At 43.2% G+C, this 27819-nt stretch overlaps 1 protein-coding gene across 1 annotated transcript; it reads right to left on the bottom strand.

The window, feature by feature from the left end:
• Positions 1 to 296: 296 nt before the first annotated feature.
• On the bottom strand, positions 297 to 26554 carry PHAX (phosphorylated adaptor for RNA export). The gene is made up of 5 exons (XM_002815830.6): positions 26387 to 26554; positions 23402 to 24015; positions 19115 to 19235; positions 10299 to 10382; positions 297 to 2675 (listed from the first exon to the last, which is right to left on the bottom strand). The coding sequence occupies exons 1-5, from the start codon at positions 26480 to 26482 to the stop codon at positions 2406 to 2408; spliced, it is 1185 nt and encodes a 394-aa protein (XP_002815876.1). The 5' UTR covers positions 26483 to 26554; the 3' UTR covers positions 297 to 2405.
• Between the last annotated feature and the right edge of the window lie 1265 nt (positions 26555 to 27819).

Genomic DNA, 27819 nt, shown 5'->3' with positions numbered 1-27819 from the left:
CTAAAAAACCAGGAAGGTGTGGGGGAAGAAACAATCTTGATGAAGATAAAGTAGCTTCAGGCATCAATGCCCTTTAAAAGGCATAACTTTTGATAGAAAAATTGGCAATATTTACATTAATATGTGGCATTTAAGTATTCAGAATAATGATCTTTCTTAATGTACTATTTCTAAAATCACCTCCCATAAATTGTCTTAGGGTCAATATCCAATTACCTTTTAAAAATATTTTTCTTGGTTATAGCAATTTTATGAAAAAACATTCAAGATTTAAAAATATAATCACTTGAAGCTCATTAAGGACTGCCAAAAATCTAATTTTATTTTTGCATCCTTTATAAATAAAAAGGAACCAATAACCACTTTCCTCTTAGATCCAACTTCAATGACCACATTCTCAGAACTACCAAAAGACTTCAAGTACATTGTCTGTAAGGAACAGTTTATAATTGCTGAATTTTACATTTTTGCTTAATATACAAAATTTCTGCTTAATATATCAAGCATATTTTTGCTTAATATATTTTTGTAAACTATAGTTAACTCTTGGAATGTCTAAACTACCTTTATTTTCTTCATTAATAAAAATGAGTAATTTAAAACTTCATGCACATGTAACATTTTATTATTATTTTTGAGACAAAGTCTTGCTCTGTTGCCCAGGCTGGAGTGCAGTGGCACAATCTCGATTCACTGCAACCTCTGCCTCCTGGGTTCAAGTGATTCTCCTGCCTCGGCCTCCCAAATAGCTGGGATTACAGGCATGCACCATCATGCCCGGCTAATTTCTTGTATTTTTAGTTGAGACGGGGTTTCACCATGTAGGCCAGGTTGGTTCTGAACTCCTGACCTCAAATGATCTACCTGTCTCAGCCTCCCAAATTGCTGGGATTACACACATGAGCCACTGCGCTGGCATATGTAACATTTTAAATACCTGACTTCCTTAACATAAGGTAAGACAGTCTTAGGCGGGCTGCCACTGGGAATGTTTTTTTCTTTTTCTTTTTTAAATTAGAGACAGGGTCTCACTACGTTGCATCGATTGGTCTCGAACTCCTGGGCTCAAGCAATCTTCCTCTCTTGGCCTCCCAAAGTGTTGGGATTGCAGGTGTGCACCACTATGCCCAGCTTGAAAATTTTTTTAATGCATGTGGTAATCCACAGGAGTAGATCACATTTAATATATGACCAAGTTAATTAAGAAGTCAAAAAACACGTTAAATTTAAGCAGAATAAGGCTGGGTGCGGTGGCTCATGCCTGTGATCCCAGCACTTTGGGAGGCAGAGGTGGGCAGATCATTTGAGGCCAGGAGTTCGAGACCAGCCTGGACAACATGGCAAAAGTCTTTACTAAAAATACAAAAATCAGCTGGGCGTGGTGGTACACACCTGTGATCCCAGCTACCCAGGAGGCTTAGGCACATGATCGCTTGAACCTGGGAGATGGAAGCTGCAATAAGCTGAGATCCTGCCACTGTACTCCAGCCTGGGTGACAGATCAAGACTCTAACTAAAAAAACCCCAAAAAGAACAAATAGTTACTTGGAAAACTTCTGACATTTATTTACTTCTGGACAAACAAATGAGTGGGAAGAATCATCAGTATACACCTCTTAACTGTATTTTTTTTTTTTTTTTTTTTTTTGAGACGGAGTCTTGCTCTGTCGCCCAGGCTGGAGTACAGTGGTACGATCTCAGCTCACTGCAAACTTTGCCTCCCGGGTTCAGGTGATTCTCCTGCCTCAGCCTCCCGAGTAGCTGCGATTACAGGCATGGAGAACCACACCTGGCTAGTTTTTGTATTTTTAGTAGAGACGAAGTTTCACCATGTTGGCCTGGCTGGTCTCAAACCTCTGACCTCAAGTGATCCGCCCGCCTCAGTCTCCCAAAGTGTTGGGATTACAGGCGTGAGCCACCGTGCCTGGCCAATGTTAGTTTTTATCCTTAAGATTGCCTGAGTTCTTAGAACACAGAAAAAACAAATTTGAATGCATTTCTAACAGCTTAATAATTTATATGTCCCATTATGATTTTAGTGGAATGTTTTAAAGCCAAAGCATAATTCACTGCAAAGATAAACTTGAAAAAGCAAACAAACTTTCAAATAGTATGTTATGACATAGACAAAACTGATTATCAACTAGTAATACTCATAATTAGCACATGCAACAGATTGAGAAATTAAATCCTGTGTTATATACTCTAAGTATTTTGTCAGATATGAGATATCTTTAAATGTTCTATCAACTGCATTCCTTTCCGCACATATTTTAAATAAGAAAACAATTGTCTTTCCTCCAGATTCTCATGTTTATCAGTGCAAAATGCTGCAATCTCAGTAAAAATGGTTTATTACAATGTTATTTTAGAAAGGCTTAGTCCTCAAACTGTTGAAAATGTACTTAAAAGATGTCCAAATCATGAGAATGATCAACTTCAATGGCTTCCTCTGCATCCAACTTGGCCTCTGCATGTCCTTCCTGTGACTCATCAAGAGAGGCCAAGGCCTCATTTGTGTCACTTGCAAAAGTTTCTCGTGATGTATCATCATCTTCTTGAAAATTTAGACTTTTAATTGCTTGTTTCATCTTTTTTCCCAACACTTGTGTTCTCCTCTTCCTAGCAGCTTTTTTATTTTCATACTCCTTTTGGTTTTCAATGTAGAAAATGTCCTGTAATAAAGGAACAATGTTAGTAAACAAGAACTACCACGTTATTAAAGGTTTATTCCGTGACTGTCCCTTTAAAATCATTATCTCCATTTCTTACAAAAAATAAACAAATATTATTAGGCTCATTATTAAGATGGAGTTCAAGATATTAAGTAAGTACTCACTGCAAGATTGAAACTGATTTAAACCCAGCCTAGTGTTAGGTTTAGGGCCCATGCTTATTCTACCATAACGTATCATCTCTACAGTTAAAAATTTCCTAAATGAAGGCTGGGCATGGTGACTCACGCCTATAATCCCAGCACTTTGGGAGGCAGAGGTGGGTGGTTCACTTGAGGTCAGGAGTTGCAGACCAGCCTGGCCAACATGGTGAAACCCGGTCTCTACTAAAAATACAAAAAGTAGCCGGCCGTGGTGGCACACACCTGTAGTCTCAGCTACTAGGGAGGCTGAGGCAGGAGGATCATTTGAACCCAGGAGACAGAGGTTGCAGTGAGCTGAGATTGCGCCACTGCACTCCAGCATGGGCAGCAGAGTGAAACTGTGTCTCAAAAACAAAACAAAACAAAACAAACCACCAAACCAAAACAAAAAGTTTTGGAGCATTTTGGATTTTCAGATTAGGGATTGTCAACCTGTACTAAAACAGAGACGGTTCAAAGGTTTAAAAAAGAAGCTAGTGTAGGTAGGACACACTTCTGGGATCCTATTATCTCCTGGGCAGGGATTCCAAAAAGCTCAAGCCAAGCCAGTCCCTATTATATTCTTAAAGAATACAAATCCCAATCCCTTCTTGTTTATAAAAAGCACTATGGAAGATGGTGGGATGAAGGAGACTCTCTCCTAAAATTTATGCTAAATAGTTACAAGCAGCACACAGAATTAAGAGGAAGGTGTAAAAATCTTTGAAATGAAGAGGTAAAGGAAAACTTCAGAATGAGTGTTTTGATGAAGATAAATAAGAAAAGTATTTGCTAAAGAGGAGGAACTGAGGAGGGAGAAGGAGGGTACATATGTGAGAAAAGACAAAGGTAAATTCAGAAGATAATGAGGCTTGCTACCAGTTATCAAGTGAGTACTTTTACGTACCAGGCATTTTGCTAAGGACTTTACACACACATTAACTCATTTCATCCTCACAAAAGCCTTATGAGGTAGTTATACTATCCTTGTTTTCAGATGTGGAAAATGAGGCACAAGATTACAGGGCTAACATGTGAAGGTATGAAGTCTGAACTCACATATGATTTCTCTAATATTCTCCTTTTTAAAAGTCTTTGATAGAGATGGGGCCTCGCTGTCACCCAAGCTGGAGTGCAGTGGTATAATTATGCCTCACCGCAGCCTCGAATTCCTGGACTAAAGCAATCCTCTTGCCTCAGCATCCCAAGTAGCTGCTGATTTCTCCTACATTCTTATTGTTTTTCTTCTTTTTTTTTGAGACAGAGTCTGGCTCTGTCACCCAGGCTGGAGGGTAGTGGTCTGATCTCGGCTCACTGCAATCTCCGCTTCCAGGGTTCAAGCAATTCTCATGCCTTGGCCTCCTGAGTAGCTGGAACTACAGGCGTGAGCTACCACACCCAACTATATTTTGTATTTTTAGTAGAGATGGGGTTTCTCCATGCTGCCCAGGCTGGTCTCCAACTCCTGGCCTCAAGTGATCCACCTGCCTCGGCCTCCCAAAGTGCTGGGATTGCAGGGGTAAGCCACCGTGCCCGGCCCAATGTTCTTAAAATCTATTATACTGCCTTCACAAAAGTGTGATGATTTGCAATTTTTCCCAAGAGTTCACTTACCTTTAATTCAAAGAATATGAAGAAGCCACAGTAGAAGCATTTTCATTTTATATGGAAGCATATCCAAGCATCTTGCTAAGAATTCTAAGTAGTATAATGCTTGGTAACACTGAGTAAATTTTACACAACTGCCCTTTTCTCTCCAAATATGGCAAGCCTTATTAAAAAGAAACTTTGGGCCGGTCGCGGTGGCTCACGCCTGTAATCCCAGCACTTTGGGAGGCCGAGGCCGGCGGATCACGAGGTCAGGAGATCGAGACCATGCTGGCTAACATGGTGAAACCCCGCCTCTACTAAAAATACAAAAAATTAGCCAGGCATGGTGGCGGGCGCCTGTAGTCCCAGCAACTTGGGAGGCTGAGGCAGGAGAATGGCGTGAACCCGGGAGGCAGAGCTTGCAGTGAGCTGAGATTGTGCCACTGCACTCCAGCCTGGGTGACAGAGCAAGACTCCGTCTCAAAAAAAAAATAAAAATAAATAAAATATAAAAAGAAACTTTGGCCAGGCGCGGTAGCGCATGCTTGTAATCCTAGCATTTCAGGAGGCCGAGGTGGTCAGATCACTTGAGGTCACGAGTTCGAGACCAGCCTGGCCAATATGGTAAAACTCCATCTCTACTAAAAAAAAAAAAAAAACAAAAAAAACAAAAATTAGGTTGGGTGTGCTGGCTCTCGCCTGTAATCCCAGCACTTTGGGAGGCCAAGGCTGGCGGATCACGAGGTCAGGAGATCGAGACCATCCTGGCCAACATGGTGAAACCCCATCTCTAGTAAAATACAAAAAATTAGCTGGGCATGGTGGTGCGAGCCTATAATCGCAGCTACTTGGGAGGCTGAGGCAGGGGAATCGCCTGAACCCGGGAGGCAGAGGTTGCACTGAGCTGAGAGTGCGCCACTGCACTCCAGCCTGGCGATAGAGCAAGACTCCATCTCAAAAAACAAACAAACAAAACACAAAAATCAGCCAGGCATGATGGCGGGCACCTGTAATCCCAGCTACTTGGGAGAGTGAGGCAGGAGAATCGCTTGAACCCGGGATGAGCCGAGATCTCGCCACTGCACTCCAGTCTGGGCAACAGAGCTAGGAGACTCCATCTCAAAAATTTAAAAAATAAACAATAAACAAAATAAAAACCAATTTCATTCCCATGCGTTATGAATTTAATAGAACAAAGTGGGAAATGGTCCCCAAAATGTTGTTGCAACATGTTGTGAATATCTTTATCACAAATACAGGCAGGTAATTTGAGGGAAAATATCCCCCCTCACATCCATATCTACATATACTTAACTCTCCAAGTTAAGGATCTAACTCCAGTGTTTTAGCTGAGCTTTTTTTTTCTTTGAACAAAGCAAATAAAATTTTAAATATTGCTTTTTTCCTTCAGAAAACTTTGTATTTTTTTTTTTTTAAAAACTTAATTGTGAGGTCATGTACCCAAATGGAATTTTAAAACAGGAAAACAAACTCACTCAGTCAAGTTCTGGCTTCTAAGTTCTACATATGGTGACTGTTAGCAATATAGCAATTAAAAGAATAATTATAACATCATCATTTGGGTGGCATCTGAAATAAATGATCTACAATAAAATTTTATTGGTCAGGCATGGGGGCTCACACCTGTAATCCCAGGACTTTGGGAGGCCCAGGCAGGAGGATTGCTTAAGGCCAGGAGTTTGAGACTAGACTGGGCAATATAGGAAGACCCTGTCTCTACAAAATATTTAAAAAATAAGCTGAGAGTGATGGCATGTGCCTATAGTCCCAGCTACTCAGGAGGCTGAGGCAAGAGGGTCACTTGAGCCCTGGAGTTTGAGGCTACAGTGAGCTGTGATAGTGCCATTGGACTCCTGCCTGAGTGATAGCAGGAGACCTACCTCTTCAAAACAAAACAAAACTGCCAGGTACAGTGGCTCACACCTGTAATCCCAGCACTTTGAGAGGCCAAGGCATGAACATCATTTGAGCCCCAGAGTTCAAGACCAGCCTAAGCAACATACTGTGAGACCTGGGTGACAGAGTGAAACCGTCTCTTTTTAAAAAGAATTTTTTGGCCAGGTGCGGTGGCTCACTCCTGTAATTCCAGCACTTTGGGAGGCGGAGGAGGGTGGATCACCTGAAGTCAGTAGTTTGGGACAAGCCCAGACAACATGGTGAAAACGTCTCTACTAAAAACACAAAAATTAGCCGGGTGTGGTGGTATGCCTGTAATCCCAGCTACTCGAGAGGCTGAGGTGAGAGAACTGCTTGAACTTGGGAGGCGGAGGATGCAGTGAGCCAAGATCGTGCCACTGCACTTCAGCCTAGGGGACAGAGCGAGACTCCGTCTCAAAAAAACAAACAAAAGAATGTCCTTGTAAGTCAACATGTCCCTATTATTAGATATTCCAAATGTTTCTATTTTTTGTTATTATAATGCAAAGTTTCTGGTAGTTTAACATAAAAACTTTCTAGTATTAAAATCCTTTCCCTAAATGAGCTGGAATAACTGAATTACAAAGACATAATACAGTGAAAGTTAACTCCAACATGGGTTTGGAGTCAGAGTGGTCTGTGTGATCTCAGGCATATGATTTTCTTCATTTGCATAACAAATTATTCTTCATTTGCATAACAAAGTAACATCCATGGTGATACAATGTGGTGAAGATTAAGTTACATAATATTAATCTTTGGTCCAGTGGGAGGAAATCAATAAATGTTACAGTATTTCTTCTCTCCTGCCTGAGAATATTATTTGTCCAAGGTTTAGTTACTTAGAAGGTATCTTTTAAGTACATACTTTTTGTCAATAATTATTTTGGGTGAGGGGAGAGAATATGAGAGTATAATCTTTGCTACCACTCAACAGTTGTGTTCCTAAGGAAACTTACATTGTTACAAATCTTGTTACTGAAACAGTTGTTACAATGAAATGAAAAAAGTTACTAGATATCTTAGATTTACAGTAACAGTAACATTTCCTATAGGAATGTCAATATAGCAGACTCTATTAAAATGACTGTTAAGTGAACAGCCAGAAAACTTAAGGAAAAAGAACACTGAGCAGATGCAAAATGCAATTACCTGGACCAGCTCAAGGTAAGTTGCTTTATCTGTCATCATTAGCATTACAGTCAGTATGGCTAAAAGACACATTCCTATTACCTTTATCACCATTGTTATCATAAGGAAAATGCGCGGCTACTCAAATATAACAGCTGTGTTAGATGTGCACCACCTCTTTCCTATGCAAGAGTTTAGTTCTCAATCTTTAGTATTTGAATAAATGCTAAGTGCAAATCACGTTCTCGGATTAACAAATAAAAAGATAACATATTTTAAGTTTTGAAAAACCCATACTGTAGAAGAATGTCCGTAAAAGATATTCCCAGTAACACAAACATGATTTAAAATACTAAAGAGTCTACACCTTCTAGTTTATAATACTGGAGACAGAAGAATGAATGAAAGCCACAAGGAGACAATCACCAAAATGTAATAAGGTAACCTAATATTCTGTAAGATAACCACGTGTAACTTTTTTTTTTTTTTTTAAAGACAGAGTCTCGCTCTGTCACCCAGGCTGGAGTACAGTGGTGTGATCTCGGCTCACTGCGACGTCCACCTCCCAGGTTCAAGCAATTCTCCTGCGTCAGCCTCCCGAGTAGCAGGGATTACAGGCGCCCGCCACCATGCCTGGTTAATTTTTGTATTTTGAGTAGGGTCAGGGTTTCACCATGCTGGCCAGGCTGGTCTTGAACTCCTGAACTCAACTGATCTGCCCACCTCGGCCTCCCAAAATGCTGGAATTACAGACATGAGCCACCACGCCTGACCTAACCATCTTTAACTCTTCAAGAGGTCTAAATCATGAAGGAAAATGTGGGGTTAAAAAGAATAAAGGAGGGCCAGGCGAGGTGGCTAACACCTGTAATTCCAGCACTTTTGGAGGCCAAGGTGGGAGGACTGCTTGAGCCCAGGAGTTGGAGACCAGCCTGGCCAACATGGAGAAACTCCATCTCTACAAAAAACACAAAAATTAGCTGGCCATAGTGGTGCATGTCTGTTGTCCCAGCTACTTGGGAGGCTGAGGGTCATCTAAGACCAGGGAGATCAAGACTGCAGTGAGCCGTGATGATGCACTCCAGCTGGGGCAACAGAGTAACACTTTTGTCTCCGGCTGGGCGTGGTGGCTCATGCCTGTAATCCCAGCACTCTGGGAGGCCAAGGCAGGTGGATCACGAGGTCAGGAGATCGAGACCATCCTGGTTAACATGGTGAAACCCCGTCTCTACTAAAATACAAAAAATTAGCTGGGCGTGGTGGCGCAAGCCTGTAATCCCAGCTACTCGGGACGCTGAGGCAGGGGAATTGCTTGAACCCGGGAGGCAGAGGTTGCCGAGATCACGCCACTGCACTCCAGCCTGGCGACAGAGCAAGACTCCATCTCAAAAAAAAAAAAAAAGCAGTTTTTAAAAAAAGACTTTGTTTCCAAAAATTAAAAAAAAAAAATTAAATAATTAAAAATATATAATACAGGAGGAGATATAACAAATGGAATATGGAAACCTAGACTGTATCCTGCTTAGGGGGAAAGTATATAAAATATATTCTTGGGACAAATTAGGAAACCGGAATAAGGTCTAGATATTGAATACTATGAAATTGTTTTTATTTCTCTTAGGAGTGATAATGGGTCTTGTGGTTATGTAGGGTATTGTCATTACTGGGAGATACTTTTTTGGTATTTTTTTTTGGTGGGGGATGGCACCAAGCTGAAGTGTTAACTGTACACTCACTCCGGACTCACTGCCTGCCCTTATGCTTGTTCAAATAATTGGAACTAAGCATCTGATGCTTGTTATTTATTTCCACATGGAACAGGAAAAGACTGTATAGGCCAGGCGTGGTGGCTCATGCCTATAATCCCAACATTCTGGGAGGCTGGGGTGGGTGGATCACTACAGCCCAGAGTTCCAGACCAGCCTGGGCAACATCTCTACAAAAAATACAAAAATTAGCTGGGTGTAATGGCACATGCCTGTACTCCCAGTTACTCTGGAGGCTGAGGTGGGAGGACCACTTGAGCCCAGGAGGCAGAGGTGGGAGGACCACTTGAGCCCAGGAGGCAGAGGCTGTAGTGAACAGAAATTGCGCCACTGCACTCCAGCCTGGGCAACAGAGCCAGATCCTTAGACCCTGTCTCAAGGGGAAAAAAGAAAGAAAGAAAGAAATAGAGAAACAAATAAAAAGTGTATAGGTAAAGAAAGAATGGTTCATGCCTGTAATTGCAGCACTTTGGGAGATTGGGGCAGGAGGATTGCTTGAGCCGAGACGTACAAGACCAGCCTGGGAAACACAGCGAGACGCCATCTCTACAAAAAATAAAAGGCTGGCTGGGAGCACTGGCTCACGCCTGTAATCCCAGCACTTTGGGGGGCCTGAGATGGGCAGATTGCTTGAGGTCAGGAGTTTGAGACCAGCCTGGCCAATACGGTGAAACCCTGTCTCTACTAAAAGTACAAAAATCAGCCAGGCATGGTGGCATGTGCCTGTAATCCCAGCTACTTGGGAGGCTGAAGCACCAGAATCACTTGAACCCGGGAGGCGGAGGTTGCAGTGAGCTGAGATCATGCCACTACACTCCAGCCTGGATGACAGAGTGAGACTCCGCCTCAAAAAAAATAAATAAAATAAAAGGCATAAATGTTACTTAGAATAAGACAATAACAAAATCAGTCCACTGAAGGCAGAGCAGGTAATGCATATCCATAGAAAATGAAGCTAGAGGGTGAGTAGAAGTCAAATTATGATGGCGCTTAAGAGGTGAGGACATTATCATTACCTTAATTTGTTCCTCGCTGATACTAGGAGTGTTTTTCAAGAGATTCAGAAAAACTCCACCTGGTGTTCTTCTTCGACTACCATTCTACAAAAAGGAACAGAAAAGTTAAACTGCATATACTATTCCCATAAATGGTCAAGGCATCTTTTAACAGAGACACAATTAAGGGGATAGAAGAAATACCAGATCTGAAGTTCAGTCCTGATTCTGACTCTTACAAAATAGGTAACATGAGTAAATTACTGAAATATGAGTTTCAGTTTCTTCATCTATAAAATGAAGGCCAAAGATATTTGGTCTTTTTTAATTCTGAAATTCCATGATTTAAAAAATCTATATGGTAACAAAGAGAAATAGGCCACTCAGCTCAAATGACCTAACAAATGACTGGATTTTCTGTTTTAATCTGCCACCTGGCTAAGTCAGTGAATATTCTTTCTTTTTTTTTTTTGAGACGGAGTTTCACTCTTTCGCTCAGGCTGGAGTGAAGTGGCGCGATCTCGGCTCACTGTAGCCTCTGCCCCCCAGGGTTCAAGCGTTTCTCCTGCCTCAGCCTCCTGAGTAGCTGGGATTATAGGCACTCCCCACCACGCCCGGCGAATTTTTGTATTTTTAGTAGAAACGGGGTTTCACCATGTTGGCCAGCCTGGTCTCAAACTCCTGACCTTAGGTGATCTGCCCGCCTCGGCCTCACAAAGTGCTAGGATTACAGGTGTGAGCCACCGCGCCCACCATGAATATTCTATTAGATGTTAAAACACATCATAAACTCTAAATAATTAAAACAGTATGGTTCCAAAATAAAACTAGAACGATCAGTGAAGCAAAATAGAAAACCCAGAAAAAAAAGCCAAATATATATAGGTATTTAGTCTATGATATAGATACTATCTTAAATTGGAGAAGATAAATGTATTATTCAAGAATTGGCATTTGAGGCTGGGCGCAGTGGCTCACGCCTGTAATCCCAGCACTTTGGAGGCCGAGGCGGGTGGATCACCTAAGGTCAGGAATTCGAGACCAGCCTGGTCAACAACATGGTGAAACTCTCTCTCTATCAAAAATTAGCTGGGCATGGTAGCACATATCTGTAATCCCAGCTACTTGGGAGGCTAAGGCAGGAGAATCACTTGAACCCGGGAGGTGGAGGTTGCAGTGAACCGAGACTGTGACATTGTACTCTAGCCTGGACGACAAGAGCAAACCTCCATTTCATTTTTTTTTTTTTTTTTTTTTTTTTGAGACGAAGTCTCATGCAAACCTCTATTGCAAAAAAAAAAAGCTGGTGGTTGACCTACTGGGTAGCCACCATGGAAAATATTACTTTGGATTCACACCTCATGTCTTGTACCAAGGGATCAAAGATTTAAATATATATAATAAATCAGATATACATACACACATACAGTGGCTTCTCAACAGTCACGGTAGTCATGTTTTATAAAGTTGCTGCAAACATTGAATAAGCAAATATTGAAACATTCCTTCTGAAAAATACAGGGTTAGGTTCCTGAAAGCCTCTGATAGACAACACTTTTGTCAACAGATCAGTATATAACCTTGTATGTATCTTGGTTTCAAGACACCTTATTGAAAACATATTGTTGATTTATTAACATTGAATTAGTGGCCAACAGCCTATAACTCATGCCTAAACGATGCTTATCTAACCATATTTTCTCTCTAACGCATGTCACAGTCTTCTTGCACTTAGAAACACTAGTTGGCACTACAGCACTACCCTTGGAGGGGCCATTTTATACAGTAAAATCCCCAGAGGGGCAAAAAAAAAAAAAAAAAGCACAGAATGTGAAAAAGATGGCACTAAAATAGACCTTGAAAAGAACACCTGTTTATAGTATGGAAGCTGAAACAAAGCAATGTTGCCTTGTTTGACCTCAGCTAAGCATATGCATGTCGGACAACTCAAATCTTTCTAGACACTGCACATCTGTGAATGACTGTGAAACCACCACTGGTATTGATTTTGAGGTTATGAATAACTTTTACCAAGTAGGCAAATTTGAAAATATAAAATCTACAAATAATGAGGATCAACTGAGCATGTATGTGTATATACACATAGTCATATAAATTATGATATAACCATTCACTGGAATGCTAGCAACTGCAAAAAAGAATGAGGGGGCTCTCTTTATATACTTGATAAGATTTCTAAGATAAATTAAGTTAAAAAAAAAAAAAGCAAGGTATAAAATAGCGTGTATAGTATATGACCATTTGTGTAAAAACAAGTGTGTTAGGGCTGGGCACGGTGGCTCACGCCTGTAATCCCAGCACATTGGGAGGCCAAAGTGGGCAGATCATGAGGTCAGGAGTTCGAGACCAGCCTAACATGGTGAAACCTCGTCTCTACTAAAAATATAAAAATTAGCTGGGCGTGGTGGTGTGTGCCTGTAATCCCAGCTACTTTGGAGGCTGAGGCAGGAGAATCGCTTGAACCCGGCAGGCAGAGGTTGCAGTAAGCCGAGATCGCACCACTGCACTCCTGCCTGGGCGACAGAGCAAGACTCCATCTCAAAAAAATAATAATAATGGGTGTTGGAGAGGAGTCTGGGTGGCTCAAGGATAGGTGTGGTCGGGTAGCCTCTCACTACACACTCTTTTACTCTGATTTTTTATTGTGATAATAAACACATGACAAAAAAAAATTTATCATCTTCACAATTTTTAAGTGTACAGTTCAGTAGTAAAGTATATTTACACTGTTATAAAACAGATCTCCAAAACTGTTTCATCTTGCAAATCTGAAACTCTGTACACATGAATTTCCCTTAGCCTCCTCCCTTTAGCCCTTGATACTCTTTCTTGTTTTACCATGTGAACTGGTTGCCTATTCAAATAACTGAATTTTTAAAAATAAGGAAATAGGTATATATACACACTTGTGGCCAGGTGCGGTGACTCAAGGGTTGGGTGTTGGGTATAATCCCAGCACTTTGGGAGGCCGAGACGGGTGGATCACTTGAGGTCAGGAGTTTGAGACCAGCCTGGCCAACAGGGTGAAACCCTGTTTCTACTAAAAATACAAAATTAGCTGGACATGGTGGGATGTGCCTGTAATCCCAGTTACTCAGAAGGCTGAGGGCAGGAGAATTGTTTGAATCTGGGAGGCAGAGGTTGCAGTGACCTGAGATGGCAACACTGCACTCCACCCTGGGTGACAGAGCAAGACTCTGTCTCACATATAAGTTAATTGCAGAAAAAGTAGCAAAAACATGCAGTTAAAAGAAAAAATAGGCGGGGTACAATGGCTCACACCTGTAATCCTAGAGGCAGATGGATTGCTTGAGCGCCCAGGAGTTTGAGACCAGCCTGGGCAACATGGTGAAACCCTGTCTCTACAAAAAATACAAAAATTAGCTGGGCATTGTGGCTCAAGCCTATAGTCCCAGCTACTTGGGAAACTGAAGTGGAAGGACTGCTTGAGCCAGGGAGGTTGAGGCTCCAGTGACCTGTGATTGTGCCACTGTATTCCAGCCTGGATGACGGAGTGAGACCCTGTATCAAAAAGGAAAAAAAAAAAAGAAAGAAAAAGAAAAGAAAAAAAACCACCCATAATCCCACTAACCATAGGTAATCATTGTAACATTTTGACACATACAATCTTTTTACTTTTTTTTGACACAGTCTGGCTCTTCACCCAGGCTGAAGTGAGGTGGTATGATCATGCCTCACTGCAGCTTGACCTTCTGGGCTCAAGGGATCCTCCCACCTCCTTAGCCTCCCAAGTAGCTGGGACTACAAGCACATGCCACAACATCCAGCTAATTTTTGTATTTTTTTGGTAGAGATTAGGTTTCACCATGTCACCCAGGCTGGTCTCAGGATTACAGGTATGAGCCACCACACCTGGACATCTTTTTACTTTTTTATATGCCATATATATTTGTAACTCCAACCCCAAATGGGATTCTGTCATATAAATTGGTTTATTTATTTTTGAGACAGAGTCATGTTCTTGTTGCCCAGGCTGGAGTGCAGTGGCACAATCTCTGCTCACTGCAACCTCCACCTCCCTGGTTCAAGCAATTCTCCTGCCTCAGCCTCCCGAGCACCTGTGATTACAGGCACGTGCCACCACACCCGGCTAATTTTTGTATTTTTAGTAGAGACGGGGTTTCACCATGTTGGACAGGCTGGTCTCGAACGTCTGACCTCAGGTGATATGCCCGTCTCAGCCTCCCAAAGTGCTGGGATTACAGGCATGAGGCACTGCGCCTGGCCAACTGGTTTGTAATCTGTGTCTTTTCATTAAACAATCCATTATATATACCCTTCCATGTTCATGTTAAATAGACTTTTGAGACTTTGAAGCCAATGTGAATTTTTGGATATTGCTCTTCAAACTGGCTAAAAACCTTGGAGTCATCTTTGACTCTTCCTTTTCTTACATCCTCCATCTAATCCATTAGGAAATTCTGTTGGCTGTATCTTCCACATATACCCAGAATCTGACCACTTTTCCTTCACCCCATTGCTACCATGCTGGTCAGACCCATTGGAATGGCTTTTCCTGCTTCTAATCTTATTCCCCAATTCAGTCTATTCTCAAAACAGCAGCTGAAAGGAAACGCATTTCTTTTTCTTTTTTCTTTTTTGAGACTGAGTTTCGCTCTTGTTGCCCAGGCTGGAGTCCAATGGCACAATCTCGGCTCATGGCAACCTCCAACTCCCGGGTTCAAGTGATTGTCCTGCCTCAGCCTCCTGAGTAGCTGGGATTACAGGCATACACCACCATACCTGGCTAATTTTTATGTATTTTTAATAGAGATGGAGTTTCTCCACATTAGTTAGGCTGGTCTCGAACTCCTGACCTCAGGTGATCCGCCCGCCTCGGCCTCCCAAAGTGGTGGGATTACAGGTGTGAGCCACCACGCCCGGCCTAGGAAATGCATTTCTTATCTGTTCAAAACCCTCTATGGGCTATTTCATTTAAAGTAAAAGGAAAATTCCTTAAGATGGCAAACAAGTTCCCACTAGACCTGGCCCAATTATCTCTCTGACCTCATATCCTACTCACTCTCTCATGCACTCTGCTCCTGCCACATTGGCCCCTTGTTGAGACAGGAACTAGGTAGAGATTAGGGTGGAGAGGGCAGTCTTGCCAAGTACAGGGTAAGAGCCTGTCTTTAAAATTTTGTCCATTATGGATTTTTTGCATTAATTTTGATGTTTGAAACTGGTACATTCAAATATTATTTATTTTGATTATTGAGTTTTGAAGGCACTCTCAAATTTTGAACCTAAAGCAAGTAAACTGCTCACTTCACGCTAGTTCTGGCCTTGCTGGGCACCCTTCACTTCTACAATAGCTGTTACTTCTGCTTGGTCTATTCTTCCTGCAGTATTCATTGCTTCACCTCAAGTCTCTGTTCAAATGGCACCTTCTTAATAACATCTACCCAGACCACTCTAGTTTAACTGCAACATCCTCCTCTCTGCTACTATTCCCTATAGCTCCATCTGCTTTCTTTCTTTTCCCATAGGATGTATCACTTTTTTTTTTTTTTTTTTTTTTGAGACAGGGTCTCGCTCTGTCACCCAAGCTGGAGTGCAGTGGCACGATTACGGTCCACTGCAGCCTTGACCTACCAGGTTCAAGTGATCCTCCCACCTCAGCCTCCTGGGTAGTTGGGACTAAACACATGTGCCACCAAGCCTGGCTAATATATATATACATATTTTTTGTAGAAACAGGATTTCACCATGTTGCCCAGGCTGGTCTCAAACTCCTGTACTCAAGCAATCTACCCTCCTTGGCCTCCCAAAGTGCTGGGATTACAGGTGCGTCTGGTCAATGTATCACTTTTTAACATACTTGAAGTTATATTTATTGTTTATTGACTGTCTTCCTTTCCCCCAACCACAACATAAGCTCCCTCCTCTAGAACAGTGCCTGGCATATAGAAAGCACTGAATTCAAGGAAAGAATGTATCCAAAGAAAGTAAATTTGCAGGCTGGGCGCGGTGCCTCACGCCTGTAATCCCAGCACTTTGGGAGGCCGAGGCAGGCAGATCACCTGAGGTCAGGAGTTCAAGACCAGCCTGACCAACATGGAGGAAACCCCGTCTCTATTAAAAATACAAAATTAGCCGGGGTGGTGGCGCATGCCTGTTAATCCCAGCTACTTGGGAGGCTGAGGCAGGAGAATCGCTTGAACCTGGGAGGCAGAGGTTGCGGTGAGCCGAGATTGCGCCATTGGACTCCAGCCTGGGCAACAAGAGCGAAACTACATCTCAAAACAAACAAACAAACAAACAAACACAAAAAAAAGGAAGTAAATTTGGGGGCCAGATATAGTGGCTCACACCTGTAATCCCAGCACTTTGGGAGACCGAGGTGGGCAGATTCCTTGAGCTCACAAGTTCAAAACCAGCCTGGGCAACATGGTAAAACTCCATCTCTACTAAAAACACAAAAAATTAGCCAAGCGTGGTGGCACGCACCTGCAATCCCAGCTACTCAGAAGGCTGAGGTTGGGGATGGCTTGAGCCTGGGAGGTGGAGGATATAGTCGGCTGAGATTGCGCCACTGCACTCCAGCCTAGGCAACAGAGCCAGACTATGTCTCAAAAAATAAAATAAAATAAGAAAGTAAATTTGAACTTGCATCTTCCCAATATTCAGTAAATCTGCATTAGCTCACTGGAATATAGTTTTATTACTACAGTACTAAAATATTGATGAAATCTGTAACTCTGTGTTCAACTGAATGAAAATCAAAGTACTTTAACAATGACACAAATAGGGATGGCAGTGCATTCAAGATTATTATAACTTCTTTTGTTGCTAACTCCTGTTTTGACTTCTGTAATTTATGTTCACAGGCTGTTTCCTTAGCCAATGCTATTAATCCTAACTCGTTTTTTTTTCTCCCCATGTCCAAAGCACAATATTGATCTACTCCCGTGTGATGTTATTACAGTATTCAGACTTATCAGTAACAAAAAACAAAGAAGTCATTCAAACCTTTATCCTCACCCTGTGGTGAAAGCTGAATTAAATGAGATGTGCCAAACCCTTCTATAACCGCCAGTGCTCGTGATCTGGCCTAGCCGGAAGAGCTCTTTCTGTCATTCTGAAACAGTAAAGAGCTTCTCAAACTTTTCTCCCATTATTGCTCTTTTTAGACTTCCCCCAATTTTCATTCTTATACCCAGGAAATTTTAATACACACAAAAATACTGTATACCTACTTGTACTTTATTGTGTATCTATCTGTGCTTACATAACAAAAGTGTTGACTGGGCGCAGTGGCTCAAGCCTGTAATCCCAGCACTTTGGGAGGCCGAGGCAGGCGGATTGCCTGAGCTCAGGAGTTCTCAACCAGCCTAGGCAACATGGTGAAAGCCTGCCTCTACTAAAATACAAAAATTAGCTGGGCGTGGTGGCAGGCTATGGTCCCAGTATACTTGGGAGGCTGAGGCAGGGGAATTGCTTGAACCCGGGAGACGGAGGTTTCAGTGAGCTGAGATCGTGCCACTGCGCTCCAGCCTGGGAGACAGAGTGAGAATCTGTCTCAAAAAACAAACAAACAAAAAAAAGTGTGGTTTTTTTTTCCCCCTTTTTCAAGAATGCATGAATTAAGTGAACCAAAATGAACACTTCTGTTTACCATTGCTAAAGTGCTGGACACTGTGGTCAGTATTTTATGTGCATCATCTCCTCTAATCCTTAAAATGTAGGACTAATCTCCATTTTACAGCTAAGGAGACTGAGGCTCCAAGGAGTCAAACAACTTAGCCGAATTTCAATTAGTATGTTGAAAATCTAGAAGTAAAAAAGGGTACCCAAACTCTAAAACCCATATTCTCAAGATCTGAGCTCCTAGGCTCCCCTAGACTTTGTTGTCTTAAAACTTCAACCCTTTGGCTGGGTGCAGTGGCTCACGCCTGTAATCCCAGCACTTTGGGAGGCCAAGCTGGGTAGACTGCCTAAGGTCAGAAGTTTGAGACCTGCCTGGCCAACATGGTGAAACCCCATCTCTACTAAAAATACAAACGTTAGCTGGGTGTGGTAGTGCATGCCTGTGATCTCACTACTTGGGGGGCTGAGGCAGGAGAATTGCTTGAACTCGAGAGGCGGAGGTTGCAGTGAGCCAAGATTGCACCACTGCACTCCATTCTGGGCGACAGAGCGAGACTCCTTCTCAAAAAAAAAAAAAAAAAAAAAAAAAAAATTCACCCCCTACCTTTAACGAATCATGTAAGAAATGTTTTGGTGACTATACGGCAACAGGCTACAATTTATGTTTGTTTTTTTTTGTTGTTAGGAAAGTACTAACTGCAAAAACAACTGTACTAATTTTTTCTTTTTATTCTTTTTTTTTTGACACGGAGTTTCGCTCCTGTTGCCCAGGATGGAGTGCAAGGGTGCGATCTCAGCTCACTGCAACCTCTGGCCTCTCAGGTTCAAGTGATTCTCCTGCCTCAGCCTCCTGAGTAGCTGGGATTACAGGCATGTGCCACCACACTTGGCTAATTTTGTATTTTTAGTAGAGACACGGTTTCTCCATGTTGGTCAGGCTGGTCTCGAACTCCCGATCTCAGGTGATCGGCCCGCCTCAGCCTCCCAAAGTGCTGGGAATACAGGCGTGAGCCACCGCGCCTGGCAACTAATTTTTTTTTTAACCCAGTCTTCATTGTTGATAATAGTTTAAAAACCTCAAACATACTGTAAGAATGCATGATAAATCAGAGATCCAACAAAGGCCAAATTAAATTTGTAATCAAAAACAAAAACAAAAACACAGGATAAACAATACAAAAACAAAAACAGTTAAGCAGTCTTACCATTATAAAGAGACCACCATTTTGTTCAACTTCAGCGGTTTCCATCAGAAGTTCAATTGCCTTTTTGTTACCAATAATCCTCACTACTCGGGCTATCAGGTCTTTCTTCGGTTCCTGTAACCTGATGAGAAACAAGTAAAATTAACCTCTTTGTTTGTTGTACAAAGTTGAAGAAATCCACCTTAGTCTCCAGCTAGAACAAAAATCTGATTCTAGTAACTCTTGGTTTTCGAAATCTTCAATATTTAATCTTGGAATCACTGACACATAAATATTCCTAATCTTGGATCACAGAAGGAGATGGTAACCTCAAGTTTCCATCTAAACTCTCATAATTGGCTTATTTGTCTTATTGGATTATAGCAGATTTCAAAATGCACATGCATGATGAATGCAGGTCTGAATGCAAAAGATGATAAAGGCAGTCCACTATTGTCAAAATAAATAACAGACATATATACTTTCAATTATTATGCCTAAAAGCTAAGTCTCTCGTAATTCCAGAGATGTCTGGAGCTTTAAAATGGGATAGGACCTTTCCCTCATAGACTCCCTGCCTCAGAAAAAATAGAAACAGCTAATATTTACTGATGGCTTATTATGATTATAATAAGCACAATCCTAAGAACCTTACATGCACTATGCCAGCTGATTCTCTCAAGAATGTACAAGATAGGTACTATCATTTTCATTTTGTCATTAAGAGGTTAGAAACGTAGGTAGCCTAAGTAATTCTTCCAGTGTCAAAGCTCACACTCTCAACAGATCAAGAATTCAGCTGGGTGCAGTGGCTCACGCCTGTAATCCCAGCATTTTGGGAGGCCGAGGTGGGTGGATCACCAGAGGTTGGGAGTTCGAGACCAGCCTGACTAACGTGGAGAAACCCTGTCTCTACAAAAAATACAAAATTAGCTGGGTGTGGTGGCACATGCCTGTAATCCCAGCTACTTGGGAGGCTGAGGCAGGAGAATTGCTTGAACCCTGAGGCTGAGGCAGAGGTTGCAGTGAGCCAAGATGGCACCATTGCACTCCAGCCTGGGCAACAAGAGTGAAACTCTGTCTCAGAAAAAAAAAAAAAAAAAAAATTCAGACCTGGCACCCTTTGTTTCTTCTCAACAGGAGGCAGTGCATTTTTATGGAAAGAGAAATAGACTAGGAACACAAGGATCAGGGTTTAACTCCAGGTCTAATATTAATCTGTGAAATGAAGTTTCTGGTTTACAACATCTCTAAGTTTCTTTCCAGCACTCAAATTCCAAACTTCTCCAGTATTTTAAAAATCAAGTACTGGTGTTCAGATAGGCTTGCCTGGAAAGTAAATACTTGTTTTCCTACCAGCTGCATTACTCTTGAACCATATCTGTTTTCAAATTTGTGACACAGTTCATTAGTAATTTAGAGCTAATGAAAATGTTAATTCAAAATCTGAACTTGGTAAAAATACATGAATTGTAAATTTACCACACACCAAGCAATTCTACTTCTGGGTATTTACCCAAAAGAAATGAAAATATGGCCAGGTGAGGTGGCTCACGCCTGTAATCCCAACACTTTGGGAGGCCGAAGGGAGTGGAGCATCTGAGGTTAGAAGTTTGAGACCAGCCTGGTCAACATGGTGAGACTCTGTCTCTACTAAAAATACAAAAAAAAATTATCCGGGTGTGGTGGCACACGCCTCTAATCCCAGCTACTAGGGAGGCTGAGGCAGGAGATTTGGTTGAACCCAGGAGGCAGGGGTTGCAGTGAGCTGAGATCATGCCACTGCACTCCAGCCTGGGCGACAGTGAGACTCCGTCTAAAACAAAACAAAAGAAAACAAAGATATGAAAATATATGTTTAAAGATCTGGATGTGAAGGTTCATAATAGCATTATTCATAATAGCCAAAAAGTAGAATATTCAATACGAATATATGCATATATACACACACTATAAAAATGTATTGATTCCTGCTACACCATGGATCAATCTCAAAAACACAACATTGGCTGGGCGCAGTGGCTCACACCTCTAATCCCACCACTTTGGGAGGCCGAGGTGGTCTGGAGTTCGAGACCAGCCTGGCCAACATGGCGAAACCCTGTCTCTACTAAAAAATATAAAAATTAGCTGGGCGTTGTAGCACATGGCTATAATTCCAGCTACTCACGAGGCTGAGGCATGAGAATTGCTTGAACCCGGGAGGCGGAGGTTGCAGTGAGCTGAGATCATGACACTGCACTCCAGCCTGGGCAAGAGTGACACTCTGTCTCAAAAAAACAAACAATCAAAAAAACAAACCACACGCACAAAAAAACAAGAACAAAAACATAACATTAGCTGACAGAAGCAAGGCACGAAATTACATACTACATGACACCATTTATATGAAATATCCAGAAAAGGCAAATTTATAGAGACAGAAAGTAGATTAGCAGTTATCTGGGATGAGAACAGGGATTAACTATAAACTGGCATGTGGACATAAGAGATCTTACTGGGTGACAGAAATGTTTCAGAGGTGATGGTTATACAACTTGGTATGTTTCCTAAAAAAATTAACACTAGAAATGGGTGAATATTATCTGTAAAATATACCTCAAAGTTAAGAAAAAAGTCACAAATTCTTGAAAACACTAAACAAACAAAAACAACCCATGATTTAAAAATATATGCTTTATTTAAAAAGCTCTATGGCACTAAATGTAACAAGTTGTTTAACAGTTCATAAAAGTCTACAAAATTATTCTTATCAGGCTTGTCCAAATTTAAGAAAACACAGCGGGTGCGCAGCCCACGCCTATAATCCCAGCACTTTGGGAGGCCAAGGCAGGCAAATCACTTGAGGCCAGGAGTTCGAGATCAGCCCGGCCAATACAGTGAAACCCTATCTCTACTAAAAATACAAAAAAAAAAAAAAAAAAAAATTAGTTGGGTGTGGTGGCGAATGCCTATAGTCCCAGCTACTCAGGTGGCTCTCTCATGTTCAAGCAATTCTCATGAGGGGATGTTGCAGTGAGCCAGGATAACACCACTGCACTCCAGCCTGGGTGACAGAGCAAGACTATCTCAAAAAACAAACAAACAAAAAACCAACAGAAAAATACATTACGATTGTATTCATATAACCAAATTACCCCAGTTCCTTAAAGAAAAATTTTCAAAGAGTCAGGCACAGTGGTTCACATCTATAATCTCAGCAATCTGGGAAGTTGAGGCAGGAGGATTGCTTAAGCCTAGGAGTTCAGCTTCAGTGAGCTCTGATTGTGCTAATGCACTCCAGCTGAGTGACCAGAGCAACACCATCTCTTAAAAAAAAAAAAAAAATCTGCGCACAGTGCAGTGGTTGATGCATATAATCCCAGCACTTTGGGAGGCCAATGTGGGAGGACTGCTTGCTCCCAGGAGTTTGACACCAGCCTGGGCAACACAGTGAAACTCCTAATTTTTTTTTTTTTCTGAGACAGAGTCTAGTTCTGTCGCCCAGGCTGGAGTGCAGTGGCACAATCTCGGCTCACTGCAACCTCCGCCTCCTGGGTTCAAGCGATTCTCCTGCCTCAGCCTCCCGAGTAGCTGGGATTACAGGTGCCCACTACCACGCCCAGCTAATTTTTGTATTTTTAGTAGAGATGGGGTTTCACTGTGTTGGCCAGGCTGGTCTTGAACTCCTGACCTCATGATCCACTCACCTCGGCCTCCCAAAGTGCTGGGATTACAAGCGTGAGCCACGGTGTGTGGCCATAATTTTTTTTTGTTTGTTTAATTAGCCAGGCATGATGGCCTGAGCCTGTGGTCCCAGTTACTCAGGAAGCTGAGGTGGAAGAATCCCTTCAGCCCAAGAGTTCTAGGTTCCAGTGAGGTGTGATTGCAGCACTGCACTCCAGCCTGGGCAACAGAGTGAGATCCTTTCTCAAAAAAATAAATAAATAAATTAGGTCAGCCCATGGCTCATGCCTGTAATTTCAGCACTTTGAGAGGCAAAGGCGGGCGGATCCCTTGAGCTCTGGAGTTTGAGAGTAGCTTGGACAACATGGCAAGACCCTGTCTCTACTAAAAATACAAAGAATAGCTGAGCGTGGGGGTGCGTACCTGTGGTCCCAGCTACTCAAGAGGCTGAGGTAGGAGAATCCCTTAAGCGAGGAGGTGGAGGTTGCAGTGAGCAACTGCACTCCAGCTTGGGTGACAGAGCAAGACCCTGTCTCAAAAAAAAAAAAAAAAAAAAGGGGGAACATATCATTTGGCATTTATTTTATTTCCTGTAAATAGAAGCCATCTGGTCAAGTACTTATTTGTAATTCAAATGCTCACCTGAATGAAATTTCATCAGCCACTTTCTCTTGAGAATCTTCCGCTGTGATCTCGTATCGACCTTTATAGTTCATTTCTGGTCTGTTCCCTAGCCTGTCTTTGACAGGTCGTTTCCTTTTGAGATGACCTTGCCCATTTTCCTCTTCCTTTGATCCCATTTTTTTGCCACCGTGCATATATTCATCTAGTTCCTTGTCTAGATCTTTTGTATGCTCTTGAGATTCCCTCCTAAGTTTTTTAGCAAGCAAATAATTGTAGGTCTCGGATTGTCTGCTTCTGTCAATAGTGCCCTCCATTCCCAAGATACCAAGTTCAGTGGCCACTGCATCTTGATTCTGTTCCTGCAGCACAGCACCCCATATGTTGTTAATCTTCTTTCCTCCAGCAACAGGTGGTTTCTGACTGCTCTGGCCAAACTGAAAAGGCTCTGGTTTGGGAGGAGGGTTAAAACATTTCTGTCGTTTGCGTTTCCAAAGACAGCTATCATCATCTGAATCAGAAAAACTCTCTTCACTTGAATCCACACTTTCAACAGCTCGATAATGTGATACTGGTGCACATGTAGTTGCCGTGTTCTGGAAGGCCCTCATAGCACTGTCACCACCTTGCACTTTCTGCAAGTGAAAAGAAACACAATCAATTTCACAAAATACATAAACTCCACCTACCTAATTTTCTAAAATTTAGAGATTCAACTGTGCCATTCCGAAATGGAACTGATCTTCAAAGACAAGTCTGAGACCAATCAAGTTCCTACTTTTCTAAGTTCCACATGGATATTTGCCAATTTAAAAGTCACAAATTCTCATCTTTACAACTAATGCAGCACTTTGTTCTAAGATCTCCTTCTACTATATTACCAAAGCTCTTGTCACCTTTAAAAGATTTCAAACTTTTCAGTTACCATCAGAATGTTTTAAAATGACATACATAATAATTGTTCCTTTTTTTTTTTTTTTGAGACAAAGTTTTGTTCTGTGGTCGGGGCTGGAGTGCAGTGGAGTAATCATGGCTCACCACCCCCCAGGCTCAAGCGATCCTCCTACCACAGCCTCCTGAGGGACTGGTACTACAGGTAATCTTCACCATACCCAGCTAACTTTTTTTTTTTTTGCATTTTTTTGTAGAGACGGGGTCTTGCCAAGTTGCCCAGGCTGGGCATGAGATATATATATATATATATATATATATATATGTATATATTTTTTTTTCTTGAGATGGGAGTCTCGCTCTGTCACCCAGGCTGGAGTGCAGTGGCGCAATCTCGGCTCACTGCAAGCTCCGCCTCCCGGGTTCACACCATTCTCCTGCCTCAGCCTCCCGAGTAGCTGGGACTACAGGCGCCCGCCACCACGCCCAGCTAATTTTTTTTGTATTTTTAGTAGAGAGGGGGTTTCACCGTGTTAGCCAGGATGGTCTCGATCTCCTGACCTCGTGATCCACCCGCCTCGGCCTCCCAAATTGCTGGGATTACAGGCGTGAGCCACCGCGCCCAGCCTGGGCATGATATTTTTAAAACCCCAGAGTCCACGGCATTAAGTTTATTTACCAAGTCATGGGTCAGTTTATATAAAAACAACCAGAGATTGAAAAACAAAATATCTTGGTACTAATTTCCTAAACATTTATATGCAAAAGCTAGTATTTGTATTTGTTAAACTCCTACTACGCTAGAAATGGAAGTTGGGACGATCTTCCTATCTTCAAATAATAATCAGAGATAACACTTATCAGGCATTACTGCGCACTGTATGCTCCATAGAATCCTTGCAATAACCCTATCAGTGGTACATCATGCCAATTCCACAGATGGAGACAAAAAGCAGTGAGGCTAAATAAACCTGCTGTAGGTCACACATCGGTGGCCCCAGGATCTGAACACAGGCAGCCTGGCACCAACGCCCTCTCAAAGAGGTTGCTACCTACCAAGGCAGTCAAGACAAATTCCCGTTTAGAAAGCAGGGAAGCTGGGCCGGGCACGGTGGCTCGCGCCTGTAATCCCAGCACTTTGGGAAGCCGAGGCGAGTGGATCACTTGAGGTCGGGAGTTCAAGACCAGCCTGGCCAACATGGAGAACCCCCGTCTCTACTAAAAATACAAAAATTAGGCCGGGCGCGGTGGCTCACGCATGTAATCCCAGCACTTTGGGAGCCCGAGGCAGGTGGATCACTTAGGGTCAGGAGTTCGAGACCAGCCTGGCCAACACGGTGAAACCCCGTGCCCACCAAAAATACAAAAAATACAAAAATTAGCCGGGCGTGGCAGCGGGCGCATGTAATCCCAGCTACTCGGGAGGCTGAGGCAGGAGAATCGCTTGAACCCGGGAGGCGGAGGTTGCAGTGAGCCGAGATCGCGCCACTGCACTCCAGCCTGGGAAACAGCGTGAGATTGTCTCAAAACAACAAACAAAACCAGAGAAGCTAAAGCAAAAGCCTAGTGCCATGGTACCGCATGACAAAGCTAGGTTCGGTGGAAAGACGGAAAACCAGGTCTTTGAGTGAGCGATAAACTTCATTCCTGGGCCTCAGTCTCCCTTCGGCTCAGGGAGAAAATGAGCATCACAGGCTGTTTCAGGCCGATGTCCCCAGATGCTACATAGTTGGCAAAATCTGCCCCTTTATGGTCACCTAGCGGCGCTGGAGTGGGGAAGCCCTAAGTTTAAAAAAGAGCGGTAGGCGGAGGGGAGACGGCCAAGAGGCCGCCGCAAGCCGGCCTCAAGGAGGCACCAGGGCTCGCGCGCCCCGCCTCGCAGGGAGCCGCAGGGTCGGGGTTCGCACGCCCAGCCGCTGCCGCTGCCGCCGTCGCCCCTCGCCCCCCGGCACCCGCAGCCCGGGCTCCGTGAGCCCGCCCGGGGGACGCTTGCTCGCCCCTTCTGCGGCCACTGACCCGACAGCCCGGGCTCCTCGCTCCCACCCCTCACCCTCACCGCTGCTTGCGCGCTCCCCAGGGCCCAGCCACGATCACCCACCCTTCTTTCACACTCACCGTCAATTGCAGCGGCCTGTCGCTGGGTGCGACCGTCATGTCGGAATCCGAGTCGGAAAGCTGCCCGTCTTCCATATCGCCGACCTCCAACGCCATCTTCCCGGGGTGCGGTGCGCTGCACGGCAGCAGGTCAGGAGAGCACTTCCGGCGGGGCGGCCGGAAGGCCCGGCAGCGCGGCTGCTCGGGCGCCCCCGCGCGGAGGCCAGCCTGTCCCAGCGGCCTGAGGCGTCCCATTGCATTCCAACTGCCTCGGGAAAATGAATCCCTTGTTCCCCCAACACTTTTCTTCCAAACTTTATTTTCGTGCAAACATAATATGTCACGTATCGCGGTCGTCTGGGATTCCTCCCTTGGCCCTACATCCTTCCCCTGTATGCTCTGAACAAGCCTCCCCGCTTCTGTGCTTGCTCCTCCACAATCCACTCTACATGTTGCTTCCAGGGAAGCCTTTCAAGCTGTGTAGTCCGCCCTCCGTATCCACTCCCTATCCACCGATGGCGAACCTGCGGATGGGAAGGACCCACCGTGCACCGCCACATAATGTAAGGGGCTTGAGCGTGGCGGATGTTGGCATCTGTGGGGGTCCTGAAAACAATGACCTGCGGATACCTAGGGAGAATTGTACCTTAGCTCGAATCTTCCAAGTGCATCCCTCCCCAAAACAGGGACTGAGTTCTTAGCATGGTGTTTGAAATGTTTGTTTTCCGGTGTCATAAAGAAATAGCACTTGAACATAAATTTAACTTATTGAGTAAGGCCATTTTTACTTTCTGCAGAAAGGGTACACTCGCCAGCAGTTTTGCCAGGAGAGTACACTGAACAAAGGAGACAGGGTCATTTATAACCTGAAGTGTTTACCTTACTGCTGTGGCTGGTTTTTATTGGCTGGACCGGACCTCACATTTTGTATTTGCCCCGATTGGCTAGCAACTTAGAACTTTTTAAATGAGGCAAAGGTAGAGAGAACAAAGGAAGGAGGAAGTAACTTGTGGAATGCTGAGAAAGATAAAAACACTTTTAAATAAGGAAGAGGAACAGGCTATGACCTAATGCTTGCTTGGACTAGTATAAGCATGCTAGGGCAAATATTTAGACTAAATTGTGGGGGCTAAGAACATAAAGTACATTTTTTTTTATTATGGCTAGCAGGTATTTAAGAATGTTAGCACAGGTCTTTGAATAAATTTTGCTTTTAAGAGAAGTTACTATTTATTCCTAATTAGACGGGGAGGAAAGTCTTTGAAGAGGAACCTCTATTTTACTTTTTACAATGGCAAACAAGGTCATGTGGACTGGGCATCTGGTCACTGGTCCTGGTGTGTCCCCGTGCCTAACCGCTGGCGCGCTGAGCCTGTTGTTCGTCAGGCCAGGCCTCTGCATTTGCTGTTCACTCAGCCTGAGAGGCCCTTCCCTCAACCCACCCCATTCTTTAA

This window comes from Pongo abelii, chromosome 4 (assembly GCF_028885655.2).
Source record: "Pongo abelii isolate AG06213 chromosome 4, NHGRI_mPonAbe1-v2.0_pri, whole genome shotgun sequence".
Taxonomy (NCBI): domain Eukaryota; kingdom Metazoa; phylum Chordata; class Mammalia; order Primates; family Hominidae; genus Pongo; species Pongo abelii.
The sequence above is the reverse complement of the archived record's forward strand: the minus strand, read 5'-3'. Positions and strand labels throughout refer to the sequence as shown.